Raw genomic sequence first — 27,852 nt, forward strand, 5'->3', positions numbered from 1 at the left:
GTTACTCACTCAATATTATCTTTTACGACTATCTTATTTCATTTGAGTTTACTATTATTTACAAGAACTAGTCTCCTTCCAGTGTTAACAGGAGAAAACCATATTCTTAATTCTAAAATAACAAAATATAAAAATATTTACTGTAAAACTACACACAAAAAATTTAAATTAACACTGAAACAAAATACTATTGTATTTTACTATTACTTACCAAGAGCTGTTGCTATGATTTCAAATCCTCTTCCAACCGTCAGGTTTCCAAAAGAACGAGATAAAAACTTTATTTCTTTCTGTGGTTTTAAAAGGAAATCATTTGAAATAGATGAATTATTTTCCCCAAGGACAACAGTTTCTGTTCCTGTCCCATTCAAGACTCCTTGGATAGAAAGTGTGTGGTTCTGAGTTAAGTTGAGCCTGTTGAATGTGATATGGAGAAGACCAGTCTCACTTCTTGGAATACTGATGTTCCAAACACACACTGCTCCAAGAGGATAACTGTCAGGAAAGTTTGGAGAAGACACTGTGCCATTCTCTCCCACAGTCATGTTCATTTGTTTCTTACAAGCTAGAAAATAAAATTACATCTGATTCTAATTGAGATTACCAACTAGAACTAATACATAAAGCTACAAAAATGTAGTTGGAGATATTCCCTAAAACTGAAATACAAAATTTCGAGAAAGACTTTATATTTCAGTATAATTAAGACTCATTAGCAAGAATTGCTAACCAATTTTTTGAAAGTAATTTAAGCCTTGTACTAAAATTATGAACAAAATATTTTGTACAATTCAAGATTATGCAAGATGCATAAGTACTAAAATATTTCTACATTTAGGTAACTGACCGGGAGATTATCTTTAGTTATGAAAAGTACATGATTTTATTTATCTTGTGGAATCCTTACAAATTAAGAACAGAGCATTCAGTTATTAAAAATATTTTCTTTATACAACTGGCTATGAACATTTTTTTTTTTAAATGTAGTAAAAATAACTCAAATAAAAATGAGTCAAAAAAAGATTTACCAGTCTTTTTATTACTATTCACAAGCAAATAGATAAACTAGTCTTACCAGGAATGATATCATAGCTGGCTGACAGGACTGTGCTATATTCTGTGCAGTTACCTCACGCCACAGTGACGTAGGCTCCAGTTTTAGCAGGTAGATAAAAAACAGGAACATAATTCGTTTTTGCTGTAATTGTTGCTACTTTTGACATTTGTCCATCCAGTTTTGATAATTTAATTTCATCTCCATCAAGCAGATTGATAGAACTCATTTGCAGAGCTAAATTATCTGTATAAATAAAAGCATTTATCAAGTATGATCTTAAAAAAACTTTGATTTTGGAACATGCAAGTACATTTCTAAACCAGAAGACAAAATGAAATATCTACAAACTTTGTAATGATAAATCATTCAAGAAATAAACATTTATGTTTATTCCATTTCAATTAGATTTAATGTAATTAAAATAACACTTAACTTCAGTATCATAGACAAAGAACTGCAAGTTTCACTTGACAAGATGTTTTAAACACATCAATAATGTAACCAAATTAAAGAAGCATTTTCACATACATAGTTAAGTTATCCAAAATTTAAAATATCCATATAGAAAAATTATATATATCCAACGGGACATTACTGTCCATCGTAATAACCTTTAATGAAAGCTTAAACAATGTCAAAGTCGAATCACATTTTGAGTGTACTGTAGTGTTAAAAAAATACTTTTTAACTAAGTTTACATAATATGTTTATGATAACAAGAAAATTCTTAATGTCAGGAAAAACCAACTTTTATAGGAAAGAGTTTTAAACACAAAATATTGTTAAATCAATGCTAAAATAAAAATAATTTTAAACAATTCTAATTAAATGAAATTTGTGGCCCCAAAATACAAGACATTTACAAAGATACTTAACCTGTACTATTAAATCTCTCGGGATTAACAGGTGGTATTGCCCAAGTGCACGTGTGTTTACAGTTACCCGATAAAGTAAAGACATCACTTTTTTCTGTACTTACACTGTGACAACCTTTAAAAAAGAGAAAACAACAACAGACTTAATTACAAATCACATACTTTACCCTTGAACTATTAAAATAATTTTCAACCAAGATGAAACAAATACATCAAAATCAAAGGCTGGACAATATTAGACCATAAAACTATTCAATAGAACTTGACCTTGTGAACTGGAACGTTAAAAGTTCCCAGGTGGAACTTGATCTAAGAATTAAAATGCTACCAGTTTAAGTGGAAATGTTAAATTTATGTTAAAAATGTCATGGAAGAGAGAGAGGTTTTGTTTCAGATGCTAAAGAAAATTTGAGACTATAATATTTAATTATATTTTTAAAAAGTATAAACAACTTACAAAAAAATACAATATTTCAAAGTATGTTTGATAGCTTTAAAAGTTTCACTTCAACAAAAAAGGAAATAATTGAACCAAATACAAAATACAATATTTAAAACTATAACAAGCCTTAGAATAAATATAAAAATGTTATTCCTAGCATTAACTCAGGTAATTCTCTTAATATGCTGAATTTATAATCATTATCTTTATCAAACCTTAATAACACAAAAAGAAGTGGTCAAAAGATGGCTACAAAACATTTTTGAAAACTGACAGAAACTGTAAAGAAAAAATTTGCCATAGCCCTCAACACTACTGTAACTTTTTGTTAAATAGATGACAGAAACCAACCTTTTGGAACACCTGTAAAATTACCCACGAAACTGGCAATGCCTGTGTAGTTATGAGAGATAATCATCATCTCAGATGTAGGAGAGACTACTGGATAGCTTGGTTTATTACTCACAATGTTTGCTATCAGTAAGGAACTTTTGTAAAAACCACTATACACTTCGTTAAGAGAGGCTGGTAACAACACAGATGATTTGGAAGTCGTTATCATCACTTGTTCATCATCTTTGACCTTGATCAGGAATACCGCATCTTTAGAAGAATTCAAGTTTATGGTTCCATTGTTTTTAAAGTAACCTCCTTCATCTATTCATGTAGTAAAAAAAGGTATGTTACATGCAGAAAACCAAAAATACTATGAAAGAACAATTTTATGCATTTATAAAAAGGCAAATGGTGCACATTGTAGTATACTCACTATAGGATGAAACATTAATGGTGAAGTTAACTGGAAAAGCTTCAGTTTGAAATGGGTCGGTGTAAGTTACAGTCATACTGTTGCCACTAGTTCGAATATATTTCTCTAAAATAAATTAATAAAAAAGTCAAATTAATAAACACTGTTGAATGAGGCAAATACAAAATCAGGTGAACTTGCTTTACCTTTCAAGTTTATTTTGAAAAAAAAAACTAAATAATATATAGAAAATGTTCACCTTATTTGACTTAGTAATGCTGAAAGTTCACATTCACCAAGATACAAAGTGTTAGTTATGTCAGACTAATCACATTACACTATTAGTTTACGTGTTAAGGTTATACAGTTTCTAGAAAAAAGACATGTAGTGTTTACTAAAAGCTTGAAAATGTTTTTAAAGACATACAAATTTGTTGTGAAAACCTTTATAGTTATGTGATTGGTGTAATCCATCAATGTATTAGCAAAACAATTAATATTTGTGAGAGAAGTAATCAAATACAGACTTAACAACAAACATTGGAACAGAGTAAAATGTCTAAGTTAATTATTTTTAGTGAAGTATCTACCAACATGAAACACAATTTATTCCCAACTGTAATAAACAAATATCTACCCATAACACTGAATTCATTTAAAACAACACTTGCATTGACAAAATAAGATAGCTATAAAGTAACTTATGTTTGAACACAAAACAACATGATGTTAACCTGAAGATGACCTAGGAAGGTTAAAACGTTCTTTTCTGCTTATCAATAAGTGTTAATACCCATACCAGCCTTTCCGAGATACATTTTTATTTGAAGTGGGTTTCTCATCATTAGGAAACTCCATGACAGTTCACATGAATCATAAACTACTGCGTTACATGCCCTTGAGTGGTCACTCAAGTTTTATTCTTTAAACAATAAAGATTTTAAACCCAGTAGAAATTAAATACAGCTTACTTTGTACCTTTAATGTTTGTATCACTGTTCCTAGAAACTTTAATAAGGTTGTTGTCCAACAGTTTCCGATTCCCATCAAATACACTGATCTCATCCAACACTCCCTTAAACTGCAAGTTCTGAAATGTTACTCCTAGCACAGTTTCATTCACACTATAGAAGATCCAATAACAGTTTCTTCCAGTGAAATTAGAAGAGTTCAGAGTAATTGATGAATTAATGTTCTGCAAGACAACCATTCCACTGCAATCTAGTTTAAAAAATAAATTAAATTAAAGGACTCAGTGTTATGTATTTTACCACCACACCTTACTGAATTAATTTCAGAAAGTGGCCTATATAAAGTCAAATCACAATTTTTTTCAGAATTACATGTTAGCATATGTTTAGCTTTTATCAAAATGATTTTTGCATTTAAAGCTACAACTGAAGGTTGACAATAAACTAAAAAGAAATATGTAAAAAGAAATGAAAAACAAGAAGATATTTTAACAATTTTTAAGACCAAGGTATATTTTTGTGATATCTGTCTATCTAATGGAAATATAAAACTATTAGAATTTCTGAAAAACAAGTTTAACTCCTATTAACTCAAAGAATATCAATAATGTTTAACATTAAAGCCTAACACACAACATAAAGTTTATAACATTTATACTAAAGTTCAGATGAGTTCATCCTACATAAATTTAAATAACTGCAAATAAAAATAACAGCTCATTGTACACACGAAATTAGCTATAAATTTATCAATATTGAAATCAAAACATACCTCCAGACACAGTGTTCACGATAAAAGAAAATGTTTGGCCTGCTTGTGAACGGTTGAGTAGCAAAGTCATGTGAAGTTTGGGGTGACCCAAGAGGTTCTGTGGCAAGTTTGTTCCTGAAAACAATTTATATACATTTTTACATGCCACAAAGCAATGAAATAAATATCTGAATTTAATTTTCTACATTCTGTACTCTTTAAAATATTTTCACTCACATTTTAACTGTTAATTTTAAAAGTTAGCTATTCTTTTTTTCCTCTTGAATACATTATTTTTGCAGTATTTATAAAAATTAGATGTTTTTCCTCACATAACTGTATACAAAAGATTAAAACAGCTGATATATGCTACATTCAAATAAGTTGGTACTTACTGTATTAATTCCAGGTAAATATGATTAAAAAATTATATCACACTAAACATTGTGGTTAAACATACAATTAATTAATTTGCTACTAGTCAATATTAACTACATGCTATATACTTCAGTCAAGCTGTTACTTAAACAGTAATATCATTAGGAGAAGTTTCCTGCTTGCTTATTGAAAGTTTTCATCAGTGGACTAGTTTTTGACCAAGTCTAGCTGTTTTACAACTTGCTAGTAAACTGTTCCTACTTGTGTTCTACAACCAAACTTCCAATCTGACAATACAAGATTTGTATTCATTTTTGTTCACTGAGTGTACATGAACATTTTCCTGTTACAGCAATTGTAATCCATGTATCTTTATGCATTATGAAATATTATTATGTAAATGTATATATACAAATGTTACTAAGAGAACAAGTTCATTGCAATTTTATGTCAATACATGTGTATATAATGCATTTTGAGTACCTTGTTTATGAACAACTGAATAAGGTAATAATTTGAAATTCATGTACATAAAATAACATTTGGATTATTATCCCAAACAGTGTTAAAGAATACAATTTCATCTTAAATGACTCAACCCTGGGCATCCTATATTACATGTTATACGGTTTTCTCAGTGAGTTACATTTAATATTTAATTAGTTCAAGTTACAATAATTACTATAAAATAAATCATGGCTAATAATCTATATTTATGTAGTATACAAGTTCTTAAATGTACAAGGCAACATCAGAAAAAAAAATTGAATTACCTTTAAGTGCGAGAAATGTGACATGCTCCAATTTATTCATCACCGTTCCAATAAGTACAAAATGCAACTTAAATTACTCATTATAATATTGTCATCTCTGCATCAAAGTGTAATTTCCATAGCCTTCAGTCTTTTTTGGTTACAGAACCATCAACCAGAGAATCAAAACCTTCCTACTTGTGTCTTTCAAGATTTATCAATAGTTCTTACTTCAAATGCTCTTCTGAATAAGTCAGTTACACTCAAAATTTAATTACAAACTTTTATTAATATAATTAACATATGTTATCTAACAAAGATACTTAAAACTAGATCACAACTAACATGCTCTGATAATTATTTATTGTAACACTTGTGTAGATCTTTATATGCAAAAATGGCTCGTTTGGGCTGAGAAAACACTTTTACATAGAAGAGCGAACAACGTTTCACATGACCTGACAATGACCGAAGAAGGTCGAAACATTGTTCGCTCTATGTAAAAGTGTTTTCTCAGCCCAAACGAGCCGTTTTTGCATATAAATTTCTCAACAAGTGGGTTTCTCGTCATCACTGATTGTGTAGATCTATATCTCTACTCTAAAATGCTCATGTTACCTATTGACTCATACGCTTCAAATTTCTCTGAATGAATGGAGTTGAAACAAGGAATAGATTTTAACCATGAGGTACTATGCTCACTTAACATATTTGTTTGAGCTTTATAATCTACATGTAGACTTTACAATAACATGTGCACAGTATTTAAAGGAGCTTCTTTTACACTAGAATTTAAAAATAGCTATTTTGAAATTGCATGTTATTATTCTATGTTCTTTGGTGCAATAATAAAGTTATTTAATGCATTATTACTATTAGTACAAAAATGTAGGATTAAGTGTCATTGGATGTCAACAGTAAAAAGATGATACAAGAATGTATTTTATTTATTCTTTTCCCCATATGTATTGTTTATGTGTTACTATAGAAGTAACTAAATGTAAAAACATGGAACTATTTAGGTTAGATTAGGTAAAATAAATAATAATATAGTAAACATTTTCACAAGGCAAGATGCCCTGAGGAGCTTGTGAGTAACATAGTTCTATAGCTTAATATGACCCACAGATTCCCTAAGTGATTTAAAACTTATAATGACATAAATAAGTCAGACATGGTTTAAAGGGCAATAATCCATAAAATTTTAAGTCTAAAGAAATGTATATTGTTACATTTAAAAGATATTTAGGATAAACAAATATAGTTTTATATTACAATATGAAGTCTTTCTGTAAGAAAAATGGCTACTTTAGACCGATTTTTGTTTTTTGACTGTTATGAAGTAAAATTTACCAATTTTGTATTGAGTTAGGTTAGAGAAAATAACAAAATATAATGTTTTTGGAAAAAAACTTGAGATGTATTCAGGAGGTTTTACAAAAAACGAAGTTTTGAGATGAGAAAAAGTATTTTTAATCATAAAATCAATTTTCACTTCCACTACTCAAACATAACACAGACAAATCTTTATTAAATATACTTCATTAAAAACTGACTTTTTGTATGTGAAAGATTTGGAATGTTTACTGAAAACCTGACAAATTTTGTGTAGATACATATACTGTATTAAAAGTTATTAGTAACAAAACTGTAACAAGTACGTGGTCACATGGTTTGTCAATTCATCAGAGCCCACGTAGAAAGACTTAGACTACCATTAAGAACAGATGCAAGTGTATTGTACTGGAAAGAGGTAACAATAAGAAACAATCGTGATAATGAAAAATGAGTTGCCTTGTGGAGATGTAACGAGTCATGTGGCTGAATTCATTAATAGATTTAAACAAATTCAATTTGGATACAACACATACGTAGATATTAACAAATCCCCCAGGTAGGGCTAAATAATAGTTCATGTATAACTAAAGATCAAAAACACATGCAATTAATGAAACTAATTACAATTCCAAGATTTTCTGTTTGGTTTGTCTGTGATTTTTAGCCTAAGAATTTAACCATCCAAACACATCTGCCAATTCGGAACAATGCAGTTAGGGTGCTTAACATGCAATCTGAGGACTATGGATTCAAATCTTCGTCCAACAAATGTGCTCACCCCTTTAGTGGCGATTTCTTTCCTCTAGTTTTTCACTGCTAAATTAGGAATAGCTAATGCCGATAGCCCTGGTGTAGTTTTGTGAGAAATTCAAAACAAATCACTTTTTTTATGCATGGATTTTGGTCCTTTACCTGGATGAAATGAAACCTTCACAACCACCAACATGCACAGTGTAGTTTATAAGAACACTAACTGAAAAACACAGAAAAACTTCCAATAACATACACTTAAAAGTTTTGAAACTTAACAGGGTCATGCCACAAAGCTAATTAGCATGCACAGTGTACTGAAATCAAAGGTTTTATTTTAAAAATCCATGTAGCAATATCTCAGGTCTGGTACAGTTCAACCTATAAGATCAAAGCAAGACTTCTTAATTAACTTACCATTGAAGTTTTGATTCTTTGGTTCACTTTCAAGAACATTCAAGCTGGAAGAAGAACTCAAGTTGAACTTCTGAAATTCAACTAAAGGTTTCTGTCCTTTTGAAGAGCTTAGTGTAAAATTACAAGTTGTTGTCTCGTTCGTTGCTTTATAGAGGGGCAATTTAAAGTTTCCATAATAACAACCTAATTCATCACAGTTTGTATAAGAACAACCTGTTAAAACACAGAATAGTAATAAAACATCAGAAGATATAGCTGTATTTTAAAGGGTAACTAGTACACGTTCAAATATAAGACTAAACCTGACACGTGGGTTTAAGGAAAATTCATATAAAATAAACAAATTGTTAATATAGAATACAGAAACAACACAAATGCTGGAGAAATTACTTGAAGCTTGTAAGTAACATAATAAAGATATAACAAACACAGAACAAGAAACCAGTAAAATTACTTAAACAATTGGTAATATACAAAAGATATACGAATGGCAGTAACTAATATGGACTAAAAATATACAATCACTGCCAATGAAATGGTTTAAAATTTGTTGCATAAATCAACAATGAGTCCTTAATTAAAGCACCAACTCTTACTTAAATAATTGAACATTTCACATGACACTGTAATCCTACTATTTTCTTTAAAATAAAAAAGGTAATATTTACATAGAACTAAAGCTATGTGATAGAAAGGGTTCAAGCATTCATTTTGAACAAAATTACACTAAAATTTCATCTTAACTTAAAATTTCAAATTAAGTTACTTTATGTAACTTTTTAAATAACGAAATAAATAATCCAATAAAATTCATTGTGAATATTTCTAAAGACCTCAACCACACGATCTAGACAACATAAAACGTTTCACACATTTTAATCAGTTGGGTTTTCTTTCCACTATTTATGAATGCAGAACACAATGTTTAAGTACCTTCTGATGAGTAATAAAATCTAAACTTCGTTGAGTTTGAAATATTTCCAGTCTTCACAACTATGGTTAAGTTACTGCTGCCAGTCAAAACCATAAAGAGATCTGTAGAAGGCAATATAAGACTATTTAATCCACACAGATGAACAAAAATACAGCAACTTAGTTTTAGATTCAAATATACCAAATCAAACTACAATGTTATTAAAAGATCTGTCAGACTTCATTTCTGCTGGTTTTCCTGTGACACAAAATTGAAAAAACAAAACAAAGTTCTTACAACTTTCTAAATTGTTTTAAAATTAACTGTGACATGGTGAAGTGTCTTCAAATTCTAAAAACTGTTTCATATGTAAAATTCCATATTTCAAAAACATGCATTCAAGTGAATGTACTGATATTTCATTCATTTCTCATAATTTTATCAAATTAATAATGCTTTAGTTCATAATCAGTATTGTGTATATATATTCAACACAAATACTGAATGGTTTGTTTCATTCCAATGAGGAAAACAAATAACTGGAAGAAACTTTGAAATGTGACAAAATTTCCACTGACTATATAGTTTATACAAAATAAAACATTTTCATATATTGTACTTGAATTAAGACAGCTCTGAAAAACAAAATAGGCTTCATAGGGATACTTGTGTTTTTAAATAAACTATTCCATTTATTGTACCCTTCAATTACTACTTTATATGTAGTAATAGATTCTTGTCAAATATAAAAATAAAACTCTACAAAATAACTCATTAAAATATGGAAAAAAGACTGACAAAATACAATGAAACTTGATGGTAGACAACTGCATGTAAATATATTATAATAAAATGTTCAATGCAAACTGCAGTTTATTACAAAACATTTATAACACCAATACAATCAAGACCTATAATCTCTAATGTAATTTTATTAATGCATGTTCGAGATAGCTAGTATGGTTATTAGCACTTTAATGCAGATAAAATATAGAACAATGTTTAGTTTACCTTCCTAGGTCATCTTCAGGCCCTCTTATTAATTTGAAGATAACCTACAAAGGTTGAAATTTTGTTCTTACTTTATTTTAATTAAAGTGCTAATGTCCATGCCAACCATCTTGAGAATACATTTTTACTTCAAGTGGGTTTCTCATCATCACATAATTTTATTAGAATCATAGTACACTCTTGCAGCTTTGTCAGAATCTTTCAATGCCCTACAAATTCACTAATCCACTTACAATTTCAATTGGTCTAGTACACTTAAGATATCCATAATTCTTGCAAGAGCAACATACTGACCAAACAAATATAAATTTTGAAGATATGGGTCATGATTTTATTTACATTTATAAAAATATTACATTTTCTTCTATAAAGAATTTCACCTAAATTATACAAGAAAATTACAAATGAGTAAACCATGATAAAACAGGACAACACAATGTGACCATCCATGATCATGTTAAAATAATTCTTCAATAACTGATAGAGCCAAAATAATGTAGTTTGTGTGTCAGTAGACAATCTAAGATAAACAATAAAAGAGGAACAACCTTCTCTGACTGTCATGTTTCAGGTCAATGTTTTAATTTTCTAGAGCTAACATAGCATGGTTTGTGTGTCACTAGACATTCTGTGGTAATCAAATAATGGAAGATGAACAACCTTCACCAACTGTCATGTTTCAACTTGCTTCAAAGTCTTGAATGGTCACTTAACAATTCTACCTGACCTGGTGTTTAATGACATAATAAATTCAAAAATAAAACAGTAGCAGGAAAGTTTTAATTTGTATAATTACAACACTTCAACCCATTAAAAAAATAAATGCAACTCTTACACCATGATGGGTTGATACTACAGATCACAACACCATTAGAACCAGAAATTATCTATTGTAAAGCTGTTGTTTATTTATTAACTTTAGTCCTTAGAGACAAAAGTTTATTGCCTGACAAGGATTAATACACACATGTACCCTTAAACACTGGATATCCTTCTCTTTAGTTCACAGTTCTGTCACATGATTAAAGCTTGTCAACAAAAAAAAACAAAAACGTATAAAACAGATGACCTTCTAGAAATAATACAACCAACATCTTAATCTCCACAACCCAAAATCCTCAATTACTTATATTTTCTTACCAATAACATACATCTTTAAGTTAAAGACTACCTTGACATAAAAAAAGTTATAAATGAATCTCTTCTGCTGTAAAACAAAATAAACAAAGTTTTTTGAGTGTATCTCAGAATGGCTAGTATGGGCATTAACACTTTTACTAATAAAGCAGAGAATGTTTCTTCGTAGACCTGAAGATGACCTAAGGAGGTCAAAACATTGTTCTCTGCTTTATTAGTAAAAGTGTTAATACCCATACCAGCCATTCTGAGATACGTTTTTACTTCAAGAGGGTTTCTATAATCAGAAAATTCTTCGAGATATTTTACCAGTTTATTTCACCTACCTTGTGTACCATTGAAAGGACCAAACAGTAAATCATCTGTATTATTGTAGATGGTGAAGTTGTCTCTTTTGCTCATTGTTACATTTTGAAAAACCAGAAACACTTCACTGATATTTGGTGCAATTGTTACATTGCAGACTGATTTATTAATATTCAGATCTACAAATGCCTTCGAATCATTTAAAATGGAGCCACAAATGCCCTTCAACTCATCTTGAAAATCCTCTAAAGCATATTAAAAGAAAAATTAAATTCAGTATTTATTAGTGCAACATTAAAAGGACAAAACACAATAATTAACATGCACTAAATTATACATCATATATCTAACTGTCAACAATTGAAAATGTTATTCAATTCTAAATAAACAGCTAAAAACAAGGTCAATACATATGAAATTAACATGTCCCATAAACAAGCCACAATGTTCCAAAAAACAAGGTCAATACATATGAAATTAACATGTCCAATAAACAAGTTCTATTAAAATGATTTTGTTTCAGTTTGCATTATGATCACACCACCTGAGTACACAACATTTAAAACACTGTTAAACCAAGTAATTCTCCTTCTTGACTGTTAGCAAAATATACTACTTTACATAAGCCATGCAACTTTACTTATCATTTATGAAGACTGACAATAATCTACAAGTTTGTGACAAATTAAGTTCATTTATTCATGGCCTTATGACAAAACAAACAAATTAAACTTAGTAATTTACTTTATCAAAAGTGGTGTAAATTTGAAGATTATGATAGTAACATGAAAATTACACTATGTAACACAAATTTTGCTCCTAGATAGTATGTGTTATTTCTTATTTGCTTATGTTGTAAAATTACAGAAAATGGCCATTATTCTCTTCAAACTTTGCTTTATAATGAAATATAAAATTAACCTACATTCTTAGTAAAATGAGTAAATATGCACATTTTCATTTACATAATGTCTGAATAAAACACGAATCAAGATTTACATGCATTTATACTAAAGTTATACAAAAATGAACAAAAATGTTTAGAAGTGAGTAGTTTCTCGAGATTTGCGACTTTCACGTATCAGCCCCCAAATATGGTCTCCCATCATGTTTTTGTTATACGATTTTTCATAGCGGCGTTCAAAGTCCGGTATATCTTGGTGGAAAGGCTTGCTTTGCTCCTCTGAGTATGCTCTCATGTTCTCCTTGAATTTATCAAGATGAGCTTCAAGGATATGGATTTTCAGGGACATCCTGCAGCCCATTTTACCATAGTTCTTCACCAGAGCCTCAACCAGTTCCAGATAATTTTCAGCCTTGTGCTTGTCCAAGAAGTCCTGAACCACTGCGACAAAGCTGCTCCAAGCTTTTTTCCCCCTCCCAATGAACTTTTTGGGGAATTCTGTACACTCCAGGATCTTCATTTGTGGTCCAACGAAGACACCAGCCTTGACTTGCCTCAGACAGCTTAGAGAAGAAGTCTCGAAGGTACTTGAAGGTTGCAGACTCCTTCTCAAGAGCTGTGACAAATTGTTTCATAAGACCCAATTTTATGTGTAATGGTGGGAACAACACCTTCTGGAGGTCCACTAGTGGCTCACACTTGACATTGTGCCTCCCCACAGAGAACTCGGTCCAGGGGCTAGTACTTCCTGTTGTAGTGCGCTGCGGTGTCCCTGCTGTCCCAAAGGCAATGATAATATGGAAACTTGGTAAAGCTTCCTTGAAGACCCATCAGGAATGCCACCATTTTGAAGTCTCTGACAACCTCCCAGCCATACTCATCATACTTCAAGGCTTCTAGCAATGTCTTGATAGTGTTGTACTCCTCTTTGATGTGCACCAATTGAGCCAGGGGAAGAGATGGATACTTATTCCCATTATGGAGCAGCTCAGCTTTGAGGTTTCTGGATGAGATATCAATGAAGAGGTGCAACTCGTTCGGGTTACAGCCAATCCCAATTGCCTTGCACAGAAAGGATACATTGTGGCAGAAGCAGAACCCATCTTGATGAGTGAAGAAGCTTGAAAAATGTCGGTGACAATACCTCTGACTTGTGACTTGCACACTTCATCTAGCAAATCTCACTGCTTGAGCCTAGATGTCAAAAACTCAGCATTTAACTTTGTCAGACCAAAATTTCTGATCAAGTTATTGACTCTCTGGTTGGGGTAGTATGGGTTTCTCTCACAAGCTGCACCTGTGAAATTGTAATCTGGATCTTCAATGTCTACCTCCTCTTCCAATTTGCTTCTCTCTTCTGATGGTGGCCACTTTCTCTCTGGTGAAGTGGGTACAGGGAGCTCAGGGCAATGTGACACTGGACCAATGGATGACGGAAGGTCCGGATACATGATAGCAGATGCATTCTTGCCAGCCAGACGTTTGGAAGGGTCCACCACGCAGAAGTAGCAACTGCATGAGTGGTCAATGGGTTCAAGACAAATTCTTGGAATAGCAAACTTCACTGCTCTCTTTCCTCCTGTGTACCATCCTGCACAAATTAAAATTGTTATTATGAAGAATTAATTTATTTTATCCACAACTAATGTGTAAGAGGTTCATGCAAAATATTTTATATGTAATATTTTTCTATACTATTGGAAATTAAAAAAATAAAAGATATTTAAATTTTAAAAGGTCTAAAATTTGTATAATATAAAATATTACTATCCAAGCAAACAAAAATTGTCCATCTTACCTTCTAAGAGATTTTTTTGCAGTGCTTGCAGGTAAAAATGAGGTACCTAGGGTTTGTCTTGATACCTGACAGGTATGCTGAAATATGCCTTGTAGGTTTCACACATTTTAGTAGATGCTGTCAGAATACTTTTTTGCTCTTGTCTTGATAAATTGGCTACATACGTAGCAGAATGCATCTGGAGAATGCTTGCAGCTTCTTGATGCCATCTTTGATAAAATCAAATAGGTCTATGTGATCACTTAGGTGGCTAGAACTAAATTGAAGTGGTAAGCTACTGTATATTATATATTACTATGGGAAGTTCTTGAAACTTCTTGTAAATTCGAGAAAATTCTATATCAGCTACTCAGCACTGAATCTACCTGGAATGTCCGGAAAATGGGTAAATTTGAAAATTTCATTATGTAGGTCACAAAAGCAAAGTTTGAAGAGAAAAATAGGTCATTTCCCAATTGCTTATGTCTAAAGTAAATGGAAAAAACACTTTCTGCCCAGGGACAAGAAAAAGTAACAAAATTGTTACATGTAGTGGCTCATTACACTAACTGTTTAAATTAAATCTTAACATATTAGTTATTTGTTCGAATAACAAATATAACATGTGGTAATTCTATATTTATGTGCTTTCACTCTTAAAAATTTCTTTGTGGTTTGATATAGGTTAAAATAAACAATAAATAAAACCCTTAAGGGCATTAGGGTGGGGGAGGATAAAGCTTTGTCTGCAGAAGTTTGATGTTTTTCACAAACAAATTTGAATTATATTGTATACTGGGTAAGAAACTTGTCTAGATACAAGCAGTTTCCACAGCAGAAATGTACTTCCTTAAAATTCCATTAAAGGTGTGATTATATACCTCAACTCCTCCTTTATGTTTTAAGTCAATGTCCATTGTAATTTCAAATAAATTAAAATAGCCTTGAATTTATATTTTATTTAGATTCCTATTATCTTGTTTGTGTTAAATATTATAAATTAATGGAAATGGTATGGAAGCCAGTGTTGGATCAAACAGACCCAACACAAAATAGAAAGGTTAAATATGCAACAGCATGCAAGTGTTTTTCTTTCCTTTTAATTAACTGAAAGACTCAATGGAAAAACTAAATACAATCACACTGTTAGGAGATTTTTCCTCTATGTGATAACACATAGCCAAAACTAAATGACACTAGTTGTCACTGAAGGTATAAACATAGTTGAACTTCCATTAATACCTGTTATGATTATATTATGTGCTACCGTCTAGTAAAGATGATTGAGTAACATTAGTTAACTTAAAACTAACCCAATGTGTTAGTTCTTTGTGCATTTTATTTGTTTACTGAATTTTGCACAAAGCTACCCGAGATCCACCTACACTAGCCATCTGTATTTTGGAAGTGATACATTAGAAGAAAGACAGCTAGTTAACCCCAGTCAATATCAATAAATGAAATAGTGGGTCAGATTGCAAACCTTATACTGTGCCAACAGACCTTAAGTGCAAAGTAAACTTTTGTTTACAATAATTAGGCATGAACACAGACCCAAAGTCTGGTATAATAACTTCCAGGCTGTGCAAGACTCACTTTCAATATTTATTATCATTGTACTCAACTAACACTACAATATATGGTACTTGGTGGACTACACCTGGTTATGGACAATAAAGTTGCATGTTTCAGAATGTTCTTCTATATCAAATTTACTTATTAGTAAATACTGATGATACAACATGTCCACAATGATATTTTAAACACATACTTCAATACTGTACATCTCCGATACTACTTTACAACGGGTGTGACTTTTTTCCCCATAGTACAGTGCAACTGGGTTTATCCACTCTCATTTTTGTGTGTGTTTATATATGTATCACTCATGTTCATATAAAGTTATTAAAACCACATGTACACATGTTTCACTTCTATTTATATTACTATTTAAACCCATTGTACATATTTTTACTTTTGTCTATATGTCTCACAAAACTCAAATTGAACTTCACTGTATCATTTTAATTTCAACATAAAATCCTACTTCATGTTTAGAAAAATTAAAAAACTGTCTTCACATTTTTTAGATCTACAAACCTATGACCAGTCCTTCTGAAACTACAAGGCACACATCATATGCTATCAACAGGAAACCTGCAAAAATTAAATTATCTAATTCAAAAACAGTTGTTTAATTATATACAAACAACACACACAATTATTTATTTATATGCTTTTCAGTATAAAATAATGTAACATAAGAACTAAATCAAAAATGTATAGGATGAAACCATAATTTTTAACCATGTTTAAGTCCAAACTACAGAAGCTGTTTAGATTTCTTGTCAGAATAAACTTCAGGCCTGTGTTTGAATATCTGTTGTATATCAAAGAATTTTAAGACAGTTCCAAACAGTTGAAAGTTTATCAGGTAGCATTCAAGGTTTTATACAATTCTTACACCATGAATTTCTTCATGCTATAATTTCAATTTTTTGTTATTGTACTGCATATCTAGTCAACTTGAACACATTTCTTTTAATACTTTATTTCACAGTATATCACTTCCAGCTATAAACTGAAAAATTAGAAACATATCACAAGCTAACATATATGTATTTGTGACCTAACCTAATAAAATGGCATCAAGTCATGGTAGTTACAATGATTCTATTAACAGCTAAGAAATAGTTTTGCTTCAACAAATTATTTTATTTTATTTGGTGTTTTGTTTGAATATCATAAACCAAATAATACTCAAACAACAATGGTTTCATCATTAGAACACTTTGCCATTGCCTACATACTTGCTATACGTAATTAAGTTCACCAAATATCCTGTCGTGGAGGAAGTTTTCTGGGGCTACAAACAAATACAACTAAAATTGAAAACATTTCAAGGGAGTTAAATAACAAGCCTTCTTAACTAAACTGTGCAGGAACTACATCTAACCACAAAACCATGAATTACTTTATTCATTGTACACTGATACAAATAATTACACTTTAGCCAATGTTATTTAACTTTGCCTATAGTTATTTTTACTGTTAAGCTTCATTAAGCCTTGTGGAATCTCAGAGGAGTGGAAGAAAAGCCTGGAGTAATAAAATAAGAAATTGTTTGTTTTGAATTTCATGCACAGCTACTTCAGGGCTATCTGGGCTAAATAAGAAATGGATAATTATATTCTCCAAAGATGACAGTTTCTTAGCATAATGTAAAATTGTGCTATGATACACAGAGAAATTACACAGAAATGGATGTGCTTTATTTATAGATCAAACTTCCTAAAGATGCACAGAAACTTTAATTTTTCTTTCTGAATTACACTAGACAAAATGTTACAAAAAAAACAAAATTACTGACCTAAAATTATTCTTTAATTAATTAATGTTTAAATTCAAAATGAAGGTATGCACTGAACATTTGAAATATATTTTTTAACTCAGAAAGGAGTAATTAAAAGTATTTATTGTAAATAAATCAGTAGTGTTAAACTTGTGCTGTGATAAAGAAATGATTAAAACTGGATTTCACTATTTACTAATCTCGTAAGTAAGCAAAGCTTCAGAAAACATGTAGAAAATCATGCCAGATTATGAAACTTGTGTAGGTTCCCTTTCCAGTGTACATTTTTATTTTCTTGTATTGTATATATAACTTCAAAACATTTACATAATAATTCACCTACATACAACTTCAGTAACTACTGTCTTAAAAATAATCAATAAACTATATTATTTAGTCATGCTAAAAATAAATAGCAGATTACACAGAATTTGTAACATACCAAATAATGTTCCTACTAAATATTAGAAAAACAAGTTTCACACTAAACTTACAAAATAAGAGAACACTCTTCATCTTTGTAGAGATGCACTATTTCTGCACCAGTGGCTTCAGCTTATAATATTTATCTACAAGAAAAAAAGAAATTAAAAGTACCCTCCCCTCTTACAAAAAGATACTATCCACTTTTTCAACATCATAGAAGATATTAATACTAACAGACAGTTACCACCAAACAGTCTTGTCTGCACGATGGATGTTTCTTCCATTTAAACCAACATCTTGCATGACGAAGGACAACAAACTCTTAAAGTCTGCATTGAGCCTTCATAACCCATCAGAATTTCAAACAATAAACAATCTTGCCAGCCTAGTTCTAACTAACAGTGGATACCAAAATGGCTCCCAATTATGCTAACATTCTTATGGTTATATGGAAAACCTTTTCACTTTCACTTTTTCAAAAACTCATCATAAAGTAAAGGTTATCTAATACCGAAACCAAGCAGGAACTAAGGACTAATTTTTACCATCTTTACTGATTCAAGAACTCAACATAAAATAAGTTAATAAACAGCATTAAAACCAATTTTTACATCTAGTCTACAGCAGGAAGAGAAAAACTAGAGTAATACAAGTTGTAAAGGACTTTCTGTAGCATAATTGTAATAATTATAACTTGCTAGGAAGACTAACAGGTAAGTTCAAAAACCATCGTTACTCACCTGAAATTGGCCTTTCCAGTCCTGGTTCCAAGTTATTTGACGTTATAGCCATTTTCAGAAAGTAAGAAACGTTTTAAAAGACTTGTAACAAAATTTTTATTATAACTTGCTAAGATGACTAATGGATAGTTCAAGCAGCAGCATTAGTCACTTGAAGTTAGCCTTTCAAGTCCTGGTTTCAAGTTATTTGACATTACGGCCATTTTCTAATTTCAAATCAAACTAGAGATACTTTGATTCTTAAAATGGAATCACATTAAAAATGTTCTAAAGGATAAGTTAAAAATTTAAATAGCAGTAAAAAGATTAATGGCCTTTAAAAACTAAAAACATTTCCAAGGTGGACAGTGATACCAATAACACTAACATTATGGACAAACCTTGGACAGAACATGTTTAAAATGGTGCTATCATTGACAATCATAACGACAGCAAGAGAGTAAAATGTGGCTTACTGTGACCCGAGTGTTATGCAGACAACACATTGGTGCATTAGTCCCAGATAAAAGAAAATGAGTTAAAAAAACTGTGACCAATGTGCAGTCCAGTTAAAACAACTTCCTCTTTCCGATCCTTATGGTAGCAAGACGGTCAATGTCCAATAGAGGGTTTTATTTGGAAATGCTTATTTTCATGTTGCTCACTCCAAATTGACTGCCAAGTGGCACAGAGCTGAGCTTTGAATACAGGACCATAGTCCATGTATGGGACGGGTACAGCAGTGTCAGAGCAGACAGATTTAGCTGCAGTGTTGGCGAGCTCATTCCCATGGTGATCCGGTATCCAGAAAAACTGAATAGAAGTAGATGTTAAAGTGAAATGGGCCAGTCAGTTTTGAATATCGGCGAGAACAGGATGTGAATTAACATGAAGCGATTCCAGGGCCAGTAGAGAACTAAGAGAGTCAGTATCAATAGTGCAGTTTGAGTACTACTTAGCTTACTGGTTCAAAAGGTATTCAGCAAACAGCAGATAGTATTTCCAATCAGAGGTGTCTGCTTTTCTCACATGACTTAAAGACAGGTGACATTTGGGGATTGTAATAAGCCATGGTGGGATGGGCTGACCAGTGGATACAGCAATGTTATCCAAAGACAGACCCAATTCATCTAACTGCGCCTGGATATGAAGGCCAAAAGGAGTAATAGCAGATTGTCTGTTCTGAAAAAGTATGGCCCACTGAGGAAAGAAAACAACCCCAGGTGGGATGCTTTGACAAGGAACGAAGTTTCAAAGCATATAGTAAAGACCACTGCAAACAGCAGAGGTGCAAAGAAGATTCATGAGACTGTGTATAAGCTCTGAACTAGAGAAGTGCAGAAAGCCCCAGTGCAGAGCAGAAGCCCTTTTTTAGGCTGAAGTCCTGGCAGAGTCATAGACCAGTAATCCATAGTCGAGTTTTGATCGAATAAGAGCACGATATATCTTTAACACAGAGTATCATTCCGCTCACCAGTTGGTGGATACAGAGGATGTTCAGTGCTCTTGTACATTTGACCTGTAGCTGCTTGATGTGTGGTGTATAGGTCAGATTGCAGTCAAAGGTAAGAACTTTGTCTCAGGGACTACAGGCAGCACAACTTCACCAATACAGAGTTCAGGATCAGGGTGAATACCCCGTTGGCAGCAAAAGTGCATGCAAATGGTTTTAGAGAGAGAGAAGTTAAAGCCATTTGCTGTGGTCCACTTCAGTAAATGACTGAGGGCAGTCTGTTGCTGTTGTTCAATATAATCTGATGTTCGATGACTGAAATAAGATGTAAAAGTCATTGACATAGAGCCAGTTTGCCACAGTAAGAGGGAATTGTTCAGTGATGGCATTAATCCTTACACTGAAAAGTGTTGAACCCACATAAACTTCAAATTACCTGTCCATTAAAAAGTTTTCATAAAAATGTGAAAAAGGATGTAAGCCATGTAACCCATATTATATATATAAAGAGAGAGAGAGGTCTCGCAAAATGTCATACCTCCATGTTGTATCATAAGTCTTCTCAATGTCAAAGAATATTGATACAAAATATTGTCATTTGAGAAAGACTTCTCTGCCTGTTGTTTCAAGTCGAATCAGGTGGTCCATGGTGGAGCGCTGTTGTCGGAACCCACACTGTGTGAGCAAGAGGAGGTTGTTTGATTCAAGGAACCAAACAAGACGAGCATTAACCATTCTCCCCAAGGTCTTATAGAGACAGCTTGTTAAAGCAATTGGACGGTAGTTTGAAGGAATCTTAGGAGCCTTCCCAGTCTTAGAGAAAGGTAGGACAATAGCCTGGTGCCAGGCATCAAGAAAAACATTTTCCTGTCGGATCCAGCTATAAACAATCAGAAGAATAGCAAGAGTGGTGGACAGCAACTTTTGAGCCTCAGGTTAAGTAATGTTATGAATCGTTTTCAAACACTGCACCTCTTTTTCTTCCAACCATTTCGGACAAGAACGAAAGTAGGACGGGTGAGAGCCATTGCAATTGACACAATGAGGGCCTATTTCACACTCACAGACACTACGATTGTTGCCACCAAAACGAGCACACGTCAAGGAACCACAATATGATGTCTTTGAGTGACCAAGCTGCTGGAAACATTTGAGATGGTTTGGGATGGTTGTACACTGCAATTAAGATAACCTGCCTTGATGGTGGCAGGTGGACGTGGTGATGTAAATGTCAAAATGAAGACACTGGTTGGCATTATAATTCCATCTATGCGAGTGGAGATATGGCTCACTGCAGAAACTCTTGGGTGGAAAAACCAGCGAGAATATATGACTTAGGGATGTTCTTCCTATCATTCTCAACAATAACTTCTCACAATGAATTCAAAATAGCATGAGGCATAACCTCAATAGGTATACCTTCAATCACCTTCAAATGCAAGAGCAGCAAAACAAAATAACCCATATAAAGAGAGAATTACTGACAATTCTTATTAAAGATAGCATATCGTACTAAAGAGCAATTTCATATGGTTTTTATATAAGCTAATAAAGGAAGATAAAAGTTCTAGCTTTATACTCTGGCTTGTAAAAACCTACAATAAAATGTTTACAATTAGTCTGACTATGGAAAAATCATACGAGTGTGAAACCCCAAGGCATCCTGTGGCAAAGGCCGAGAATTAAGAATTTATATAAAAACTAATTTTCTAAACACACAATATTTTTAAATATTTATTTAGAAGTTAGGGTGTATATGTATGAGAGTAAATGTAAATGTTTTATTTTTAAAGTTCAGAGCACTGTGAACAATAACATCTGCTTACAATAAATGTATTTTCATGGTATGTATGAATTCTCTGTTTTTAAGTCATAAATGAAAAGCTAAGATTTTTTTTCTTACACAGAAAATATAGGTATTTACTTCTCTCATACAAAGCTATTTCAATATTCTTCTGCCCTCTAAACACTGCTAAAATGTTTGTGAACAGCATGCTAGTCTATACACCCCACATCAATTCTGTGTTATTTCTGAACATGTACATGTGATGCAATTATTTTCCACCAGTTACATATATAAAAAACTAAAAATATGAACAAGTTAGACAGTGCCATCATCACCTATGACACCATCCAATGTTAGGGATAAACCTTTCAAAACCACATCTAAAATGGTATCACCATTCATTCATGACAACATGACATTGGGATCAAAAATGTAAGAAAATGATTTTGGAGAAAGAAATGGTAAAACCGTTTACTGTGGTCCATTTCAACAAGTAACTGAAGGCAAATTGAAGCAGCCACTCAATAAAACCTCATGTTCAACAACCAACGGGAGATGTGAAAGTCGCCATCATAGAGGCCATTTGCAACTATAAGAGGAAATTGTTGAGCAATAACATTGATTTTCACTCTGAAAAGCATGACACTCATGACACAGTCCTTAGGGACCCCAAGTTCCTATGTAAAAGAATGAGAAAAGAATTCACACAAATTTGTGTAAAAAATTATGAATAAAAATGGGCAACCGGCCACACAGATCATATGGATGTAAGTCCTGCAAAATATCATATCTCCAAGTAGTGTCATAAACCTTCTCAAGATTAAAGAAAGCAAGATGTTATGTTTTGAGGATTGATTCCCTAATCAAGATTAAGTCAAATCAGGTGGTCCACAGTGGAGTACTGTTCACAGAACCCAGCTGAATATATGACAGGAGGTTTGATTCAAGGAACCAAACAAGCATTAACCATCCTCTCTATGATCTTAGACAGATAGTCAAAACAATTGGACAAAAATTGGAAGAAATCTTAGGATCCTTACCAGAGTTTGAAAAAGGTACGACAACAATGTTGCACCAAGCATCACGAAATGTTCTCCTGGCATATTTAGTTAAATACAACCAGAAGAGCAAAAAACACAGGAAAGAAATGGCACAGCATCTCAAAGTGAATATCACCGAGTCTGACCAATGTATCACCATTTTCACCAGTGTAAAAGGACAATTATAATTATAGAAACAATCATCCTAAAAAAATAAAGACAAGATCACTCTGCCAGAGACATGATAGCCAAGAAGGTGGGGTATAAAACAGAAGTGCTGGAAAGATTAACAAAGATTAACCCAAGAGTATCATCAATGCTCTATATGTCAAAAACTTCTTGGCTATCAGACAACAAGAGAGAAAAGGGATGGAAAACATACCACCATTGACCTTCCAAATCTCATCTCATATGACTATGGAAGCAGTATCAGAATAGATGCTGGTTGTGAACTAAATCCAAGTTTCTTTTTGGCTTTGACATTAGACTTACTAAACACTAACATAGGGCCACTAGAAAACAATGCAGTATGAAAAAATGGGATGTTTACAAAAGGTATCCAAAGCCTGTATTTGAGCATTCCATGCCTGCTGGCAAGTGGGAGACTATCATGAATGAATATTCCATTGGAAACATGCTGAAATTTTGGATATAGAATAAACAGTTGCCTGAATGATACAATCAATTACTGCCTCCACCCAGTCATCAATAAATAGAAGATTAACAACAGCAGAATTGAGTTTTGAAAGAGAGAAGACTCAGTCTGGTCCAACTCCCACAGTGGTACTCACATCAGGTTGCATCAATTATGGCAAATTTTCAAAATGATAGAAAAAGGGCAATTTCTCTGTTTGTCACCATCAACCCTCTAAAGAAAAATGAAGGGGAACAGATAGATAGATCAATAGCAGTAAGAACTGACTAGATGCATGAAAATATGCAAAAGAACCATTACTGAAGAGAGATAGGTTGCAATATGAGAGCATATCCTCCACAGAGCAACCCCTCCCATCAATATCACCACCATCCCAAAGGGGACTATGCCTGTTGAAGTCACCCAAGATGAAAAAAAGAAATAGCAACTGTTCTATCAATATCCAACTGATTGTAAATCTCTCCAGGAAACAGTTAAAAAAGAGTAAACAGCAATGGTATGACCCAAGGAGATAAGGATGGCTATGGCTTCCAAGGGTGTATCAACTGGCACTGACAAAATTGGTATATGCTGGTCACCCTTCATGAATAGTTCCATAACACAACCTGTCATTCCAGTGTAAAGAAAATTAACAAAAGGTAACAGTATCAGTAAGTTTCATGAATAGGATAACAGGAATTAATCAAGGTGTTAATGTCATCCAAATGAGAATGAAAACCTTGATTACATTAGAGTGGCCAATTTTATTTAGGAGAATTGTTTTTATTTGTGAAAATGGCATTTTTCTTTTGTGGAAGGAGATCTGTCATATTCCATGAAACCTGCCTTGGGTTGTTAGAGCAGATCTCTCTGTCAATAGAAGCAGATTCCAGTGACTGAGGGTGTGAAAAAATAATCATTCTGTATTTCAACCAAAAAAGATTCACTCGAGCTACAATTGGAAACTGAGTGATGGATAACAACCTCTGAATAAGAATGCTATTTACATTATGTAAACATTATAGGTCTATGTCCTCTATCCACTAAGGGCAAGATAAAAATAAGACTGATAGGAGCCATCACAATTGATGCAGTCCACTTGATGCTCGTAAGCTTCATGCTTTTTGCCATCTCAAGGTGCACATGTCAAAGAACTACAAGATGCCTTTGAATGTTCAAACCGTTGACACCAAAACCATTTGGCAGGGTTATGAATGTAACATGACTTAAAAGAGGCAAGTGGACATAACAATATAAATGTCAAAATTAGAACACTGGTTGGCAGTATAATCCTGTCCTTGCAAGTGGCAATGTACTGCACAGCAGAAACTCCCTGGCTGGATAAACCAGCAAATATTTCTGGCTTGAGATGCTCTTTAATTTCCCTTTTAAAATAACTCCTCATGAGGAGCTCAAAATATTATGGGGAGTAACTGCAATAGGACTTTTAACTTCAGGAGGAGTTTGTTGAAGTATGGTGTGGTTTAAACATTTCAACCAAGACGTCTCCAAAACAAATTCATGAGTGACCTGGGAGAGTCAGCAAGCCCCATTAATCCTTCCTAGAAAAAAAAGAGATATTTGCCCCAATGATTTCTCAGTCAAGGATTGCAAAATTAGAAAACAAGGTAAAAAACTGACTTGGATGGTCATTGTGGAACAGAGTCCTCCATATGTGATTGCTTACCAATTATCTGTTTTTTAAGGTTTTATTTGGAAAATATTTGGTGCCCACTAATCCTGCCCACCATGGAATCCTGTAAGGGGATGCATTATAATACCAAACAAGGGCAATGCAGCAATGCCAGAGCTTTGCGAGCACTATACTGAAACACCAGTATTAGACACAATGTCCAAAACACCCATTTACAGTGCCCAATACTGATGCTCAAGATCCAAATGACCGTAGGGGCCAACCCATTTCCACCCACATACAAGATTAGAAGGTCAAAGTTGTGTGTTGCAGTGAAGTGCCCAAGATACCATTCAACAATCAGGATCCTCCCCTCCCCTTCATGTTACCACACACAGCAAACATATGGGTGGATGGTACAGATTCCACAGAAGGTAAACTGAAAATATAGAACCTTCCTTAAGAGGTTCCTGTTGCCAGGTGCAGGAATCCACCTTGAAGGGGGTTTGAAAGTTTTCATTATCTCCTTGTAAGAAAATCCTTTCATCCCATACACTATTCTAATTATCCTTCTCTGAACCCTTTCAAATAATTCAGTGTCTTTGCTAAGGTAAGAAATCTAAGACCAATCTTAATATTCCAAATATGGCCTAACCAATGATCTGTACAATTAAATTATAGTCTCTCTAGACTTGTATTAAATATTTCTGTAGATACAACCTAACACCCAATTTGCCCTACAACTAGAAACAGCACACTGTTTGAATTAATTTAGATATTGGTCAGCCATTACAACCCTCTGCTTTATTCTTTCCAGTCAATCTTCTATACAATTTGCTAACTTATCCCCCACACCTACACAGATATTTTTTACAAGCCTTCTATGTGCCACCTTATCAAACGCTTTCTGAAAATACAGATACCTCAAATGTTACCACATAATCAGTAACCTTTTCAAAGTTCAAAAGATCTGCAAGGCAAATTTTACCTTAATGTAACCATATTAGGTATCCAATAAAGTATCAAACTATGTTAAATGCCTCTGCAAAGCATCATTTTACAATGACATTTCCAAAACTTTCCACATAACTGGATTTTAATGGTAATATAAATATTTACTTAACTAAATACAAAACAGTTGAGAAAGTGGAGATTATCAGCCATTATAATGTTAAATATTTATGAAGATTATTATTATTTCTTAAAGTTTTTACTTAAAACCGTCAAATCTTCAATCTTTATAACATGTATTTATGATCTTCAAGCTCTTGGTGTACGATACCGCTTCAGGTCTCAGCAACAATAACTAATACTAACTGTTCCTACGTCACTTTACTTTTGGTTTTGGTTTTACGTTGGATTTCCAAATGGTGTTATTTACGTTTCAAACGGCTTAATCTCAGAGTTACACTAAAGTCTAGCTAATGTAGTAATGCTTGATATAACCACACTGGTAAAAGCGCATCTTAAGCATTAACGAACAAAGTGTGAGAATTTTGATAAAAAGACCTCAAAGTTTTAGTAGTATTGCTAACACTAATAGTCCTTATAAGTTATATAATGGCTAAAACTAGCCATAATTACGCTAACACTACTATTACTATCATTGTAAATATTACAGTATAATTCCCACAACTTACTTTACTTCTCGCAGAATCAACATTTTCAAAATTAAGATAACAGCTTTAAGAATCACTTACCCTCTACTAACACCGGTAAAAATATATATCTTACTGCGTTGTGCTAAATTCTAATCTCAATAAGACTGTATTTTATACTGTTGTAACCGTTCTTGATAAAGTCGGAAAAATTAATGACACACCCCTTACATAGATGTCGCATTACTTGACCTTGAAAACTAATGTAATATAAATTTTTTATTATTTTATAACTATTTATAACAATTACTAAAACTTTTTATTTACATAATGATTGAAGATATTTCATTTGATGTCTTTATCGAGTCCGTTTTTGTTTTTTCCGAATTTTATATATATTTATGAAGTATGATATATATTATATCACATAAGGTGGTGGGAAAAATGTAGTACGCCATAGTATCATATAAATTTGCAAGAAATACATATTCAAATACAAAATACATGTGAACTAGGTTTTTGCTTAGGTATGATCCCGTATTTATAATATAAAACATTTAATTAAAATAACAAGAAGAATTACAATATTAACTGACCAATCTTATCCTCAATGTCTTCTTCTCTCTATACTTACAAGTCACTCTCAAACTGACCAATCTTATCCTCAATGTCTTCTTCTCTCTC

The 27,852-nt window shown here is 32.6% G+C and overlaps 1 protein-coding gene across 3 annotated transcripts; it reads right to left on the bottom strand.

Annotated features, from left to right (window-relative positions):
* Window positions 1-211: 211 nt before the first annotated feature.
* LOC143247780 (uncharacterized) lies at window positions 212-27,852 on the bottom strand. Of its 3 annotated transcripts, none has more exons than XM_076496243.1 (13): window positions 27,803-27,852; window positions 18,374-18,448; window positions 16,628-16,684; window positions 11,867-12,091; window positions 9,413-9,514; window positions 8,480-8,692; window positions 4,866-4,979; window positions 4,101-4,343; window positions 3,144-3,248; window positions 2,726-3,031; window positions 1,934-2,047; window positions 1,076-1,300; window positions 212-565 (listed from the first exon to the last, which is right to left on the bottom strand). In XM_076496243.1, exons 2-12 carry the CDS (start codon window positions 18,393-18,395, stop codon window positions 1,131-1,133), a joined length of 1,671 nt encoding a protein of 556 aa, XP_076352358.1. In that variant the 5' UTR covers window positions 18,396-18,448; window positions 27,803-27,852; the 3' UTR covers window positions 212-565; window positions 1,076-1,130. The 3 variants fall into 3 exon arrangements, with proteins under 3 accessions (XP_076352358.1, XP_076352357.1, XP_076352359.1); XM_076496242.1 differs by lacking the exon at window positions 27,803-27,852 and adding an exon at window positions 27,271-27,406; XM_076496244.1 differs by lacking the exon at window positions 27,803-27,852 and adding an exon at window positions 27,211-27,329.

The sequence above is a fragment of the Tachypleus tridentatus genome, chromosome 3 (genome assembly GCF_004210375.1).
Source record: "Tachypleus tridentatus isolate NWPU-2018 chromosome 3, ASM421037v1, whole genome shotgun sequence".
NCBI classification, from domain to species: domain Eukaryota; kingdom Metazoa; phylum Arthropoda; class Merostomata; order Xiphosura; family Limulidae; genus Tachypleus; species Tachypleus tridentatus.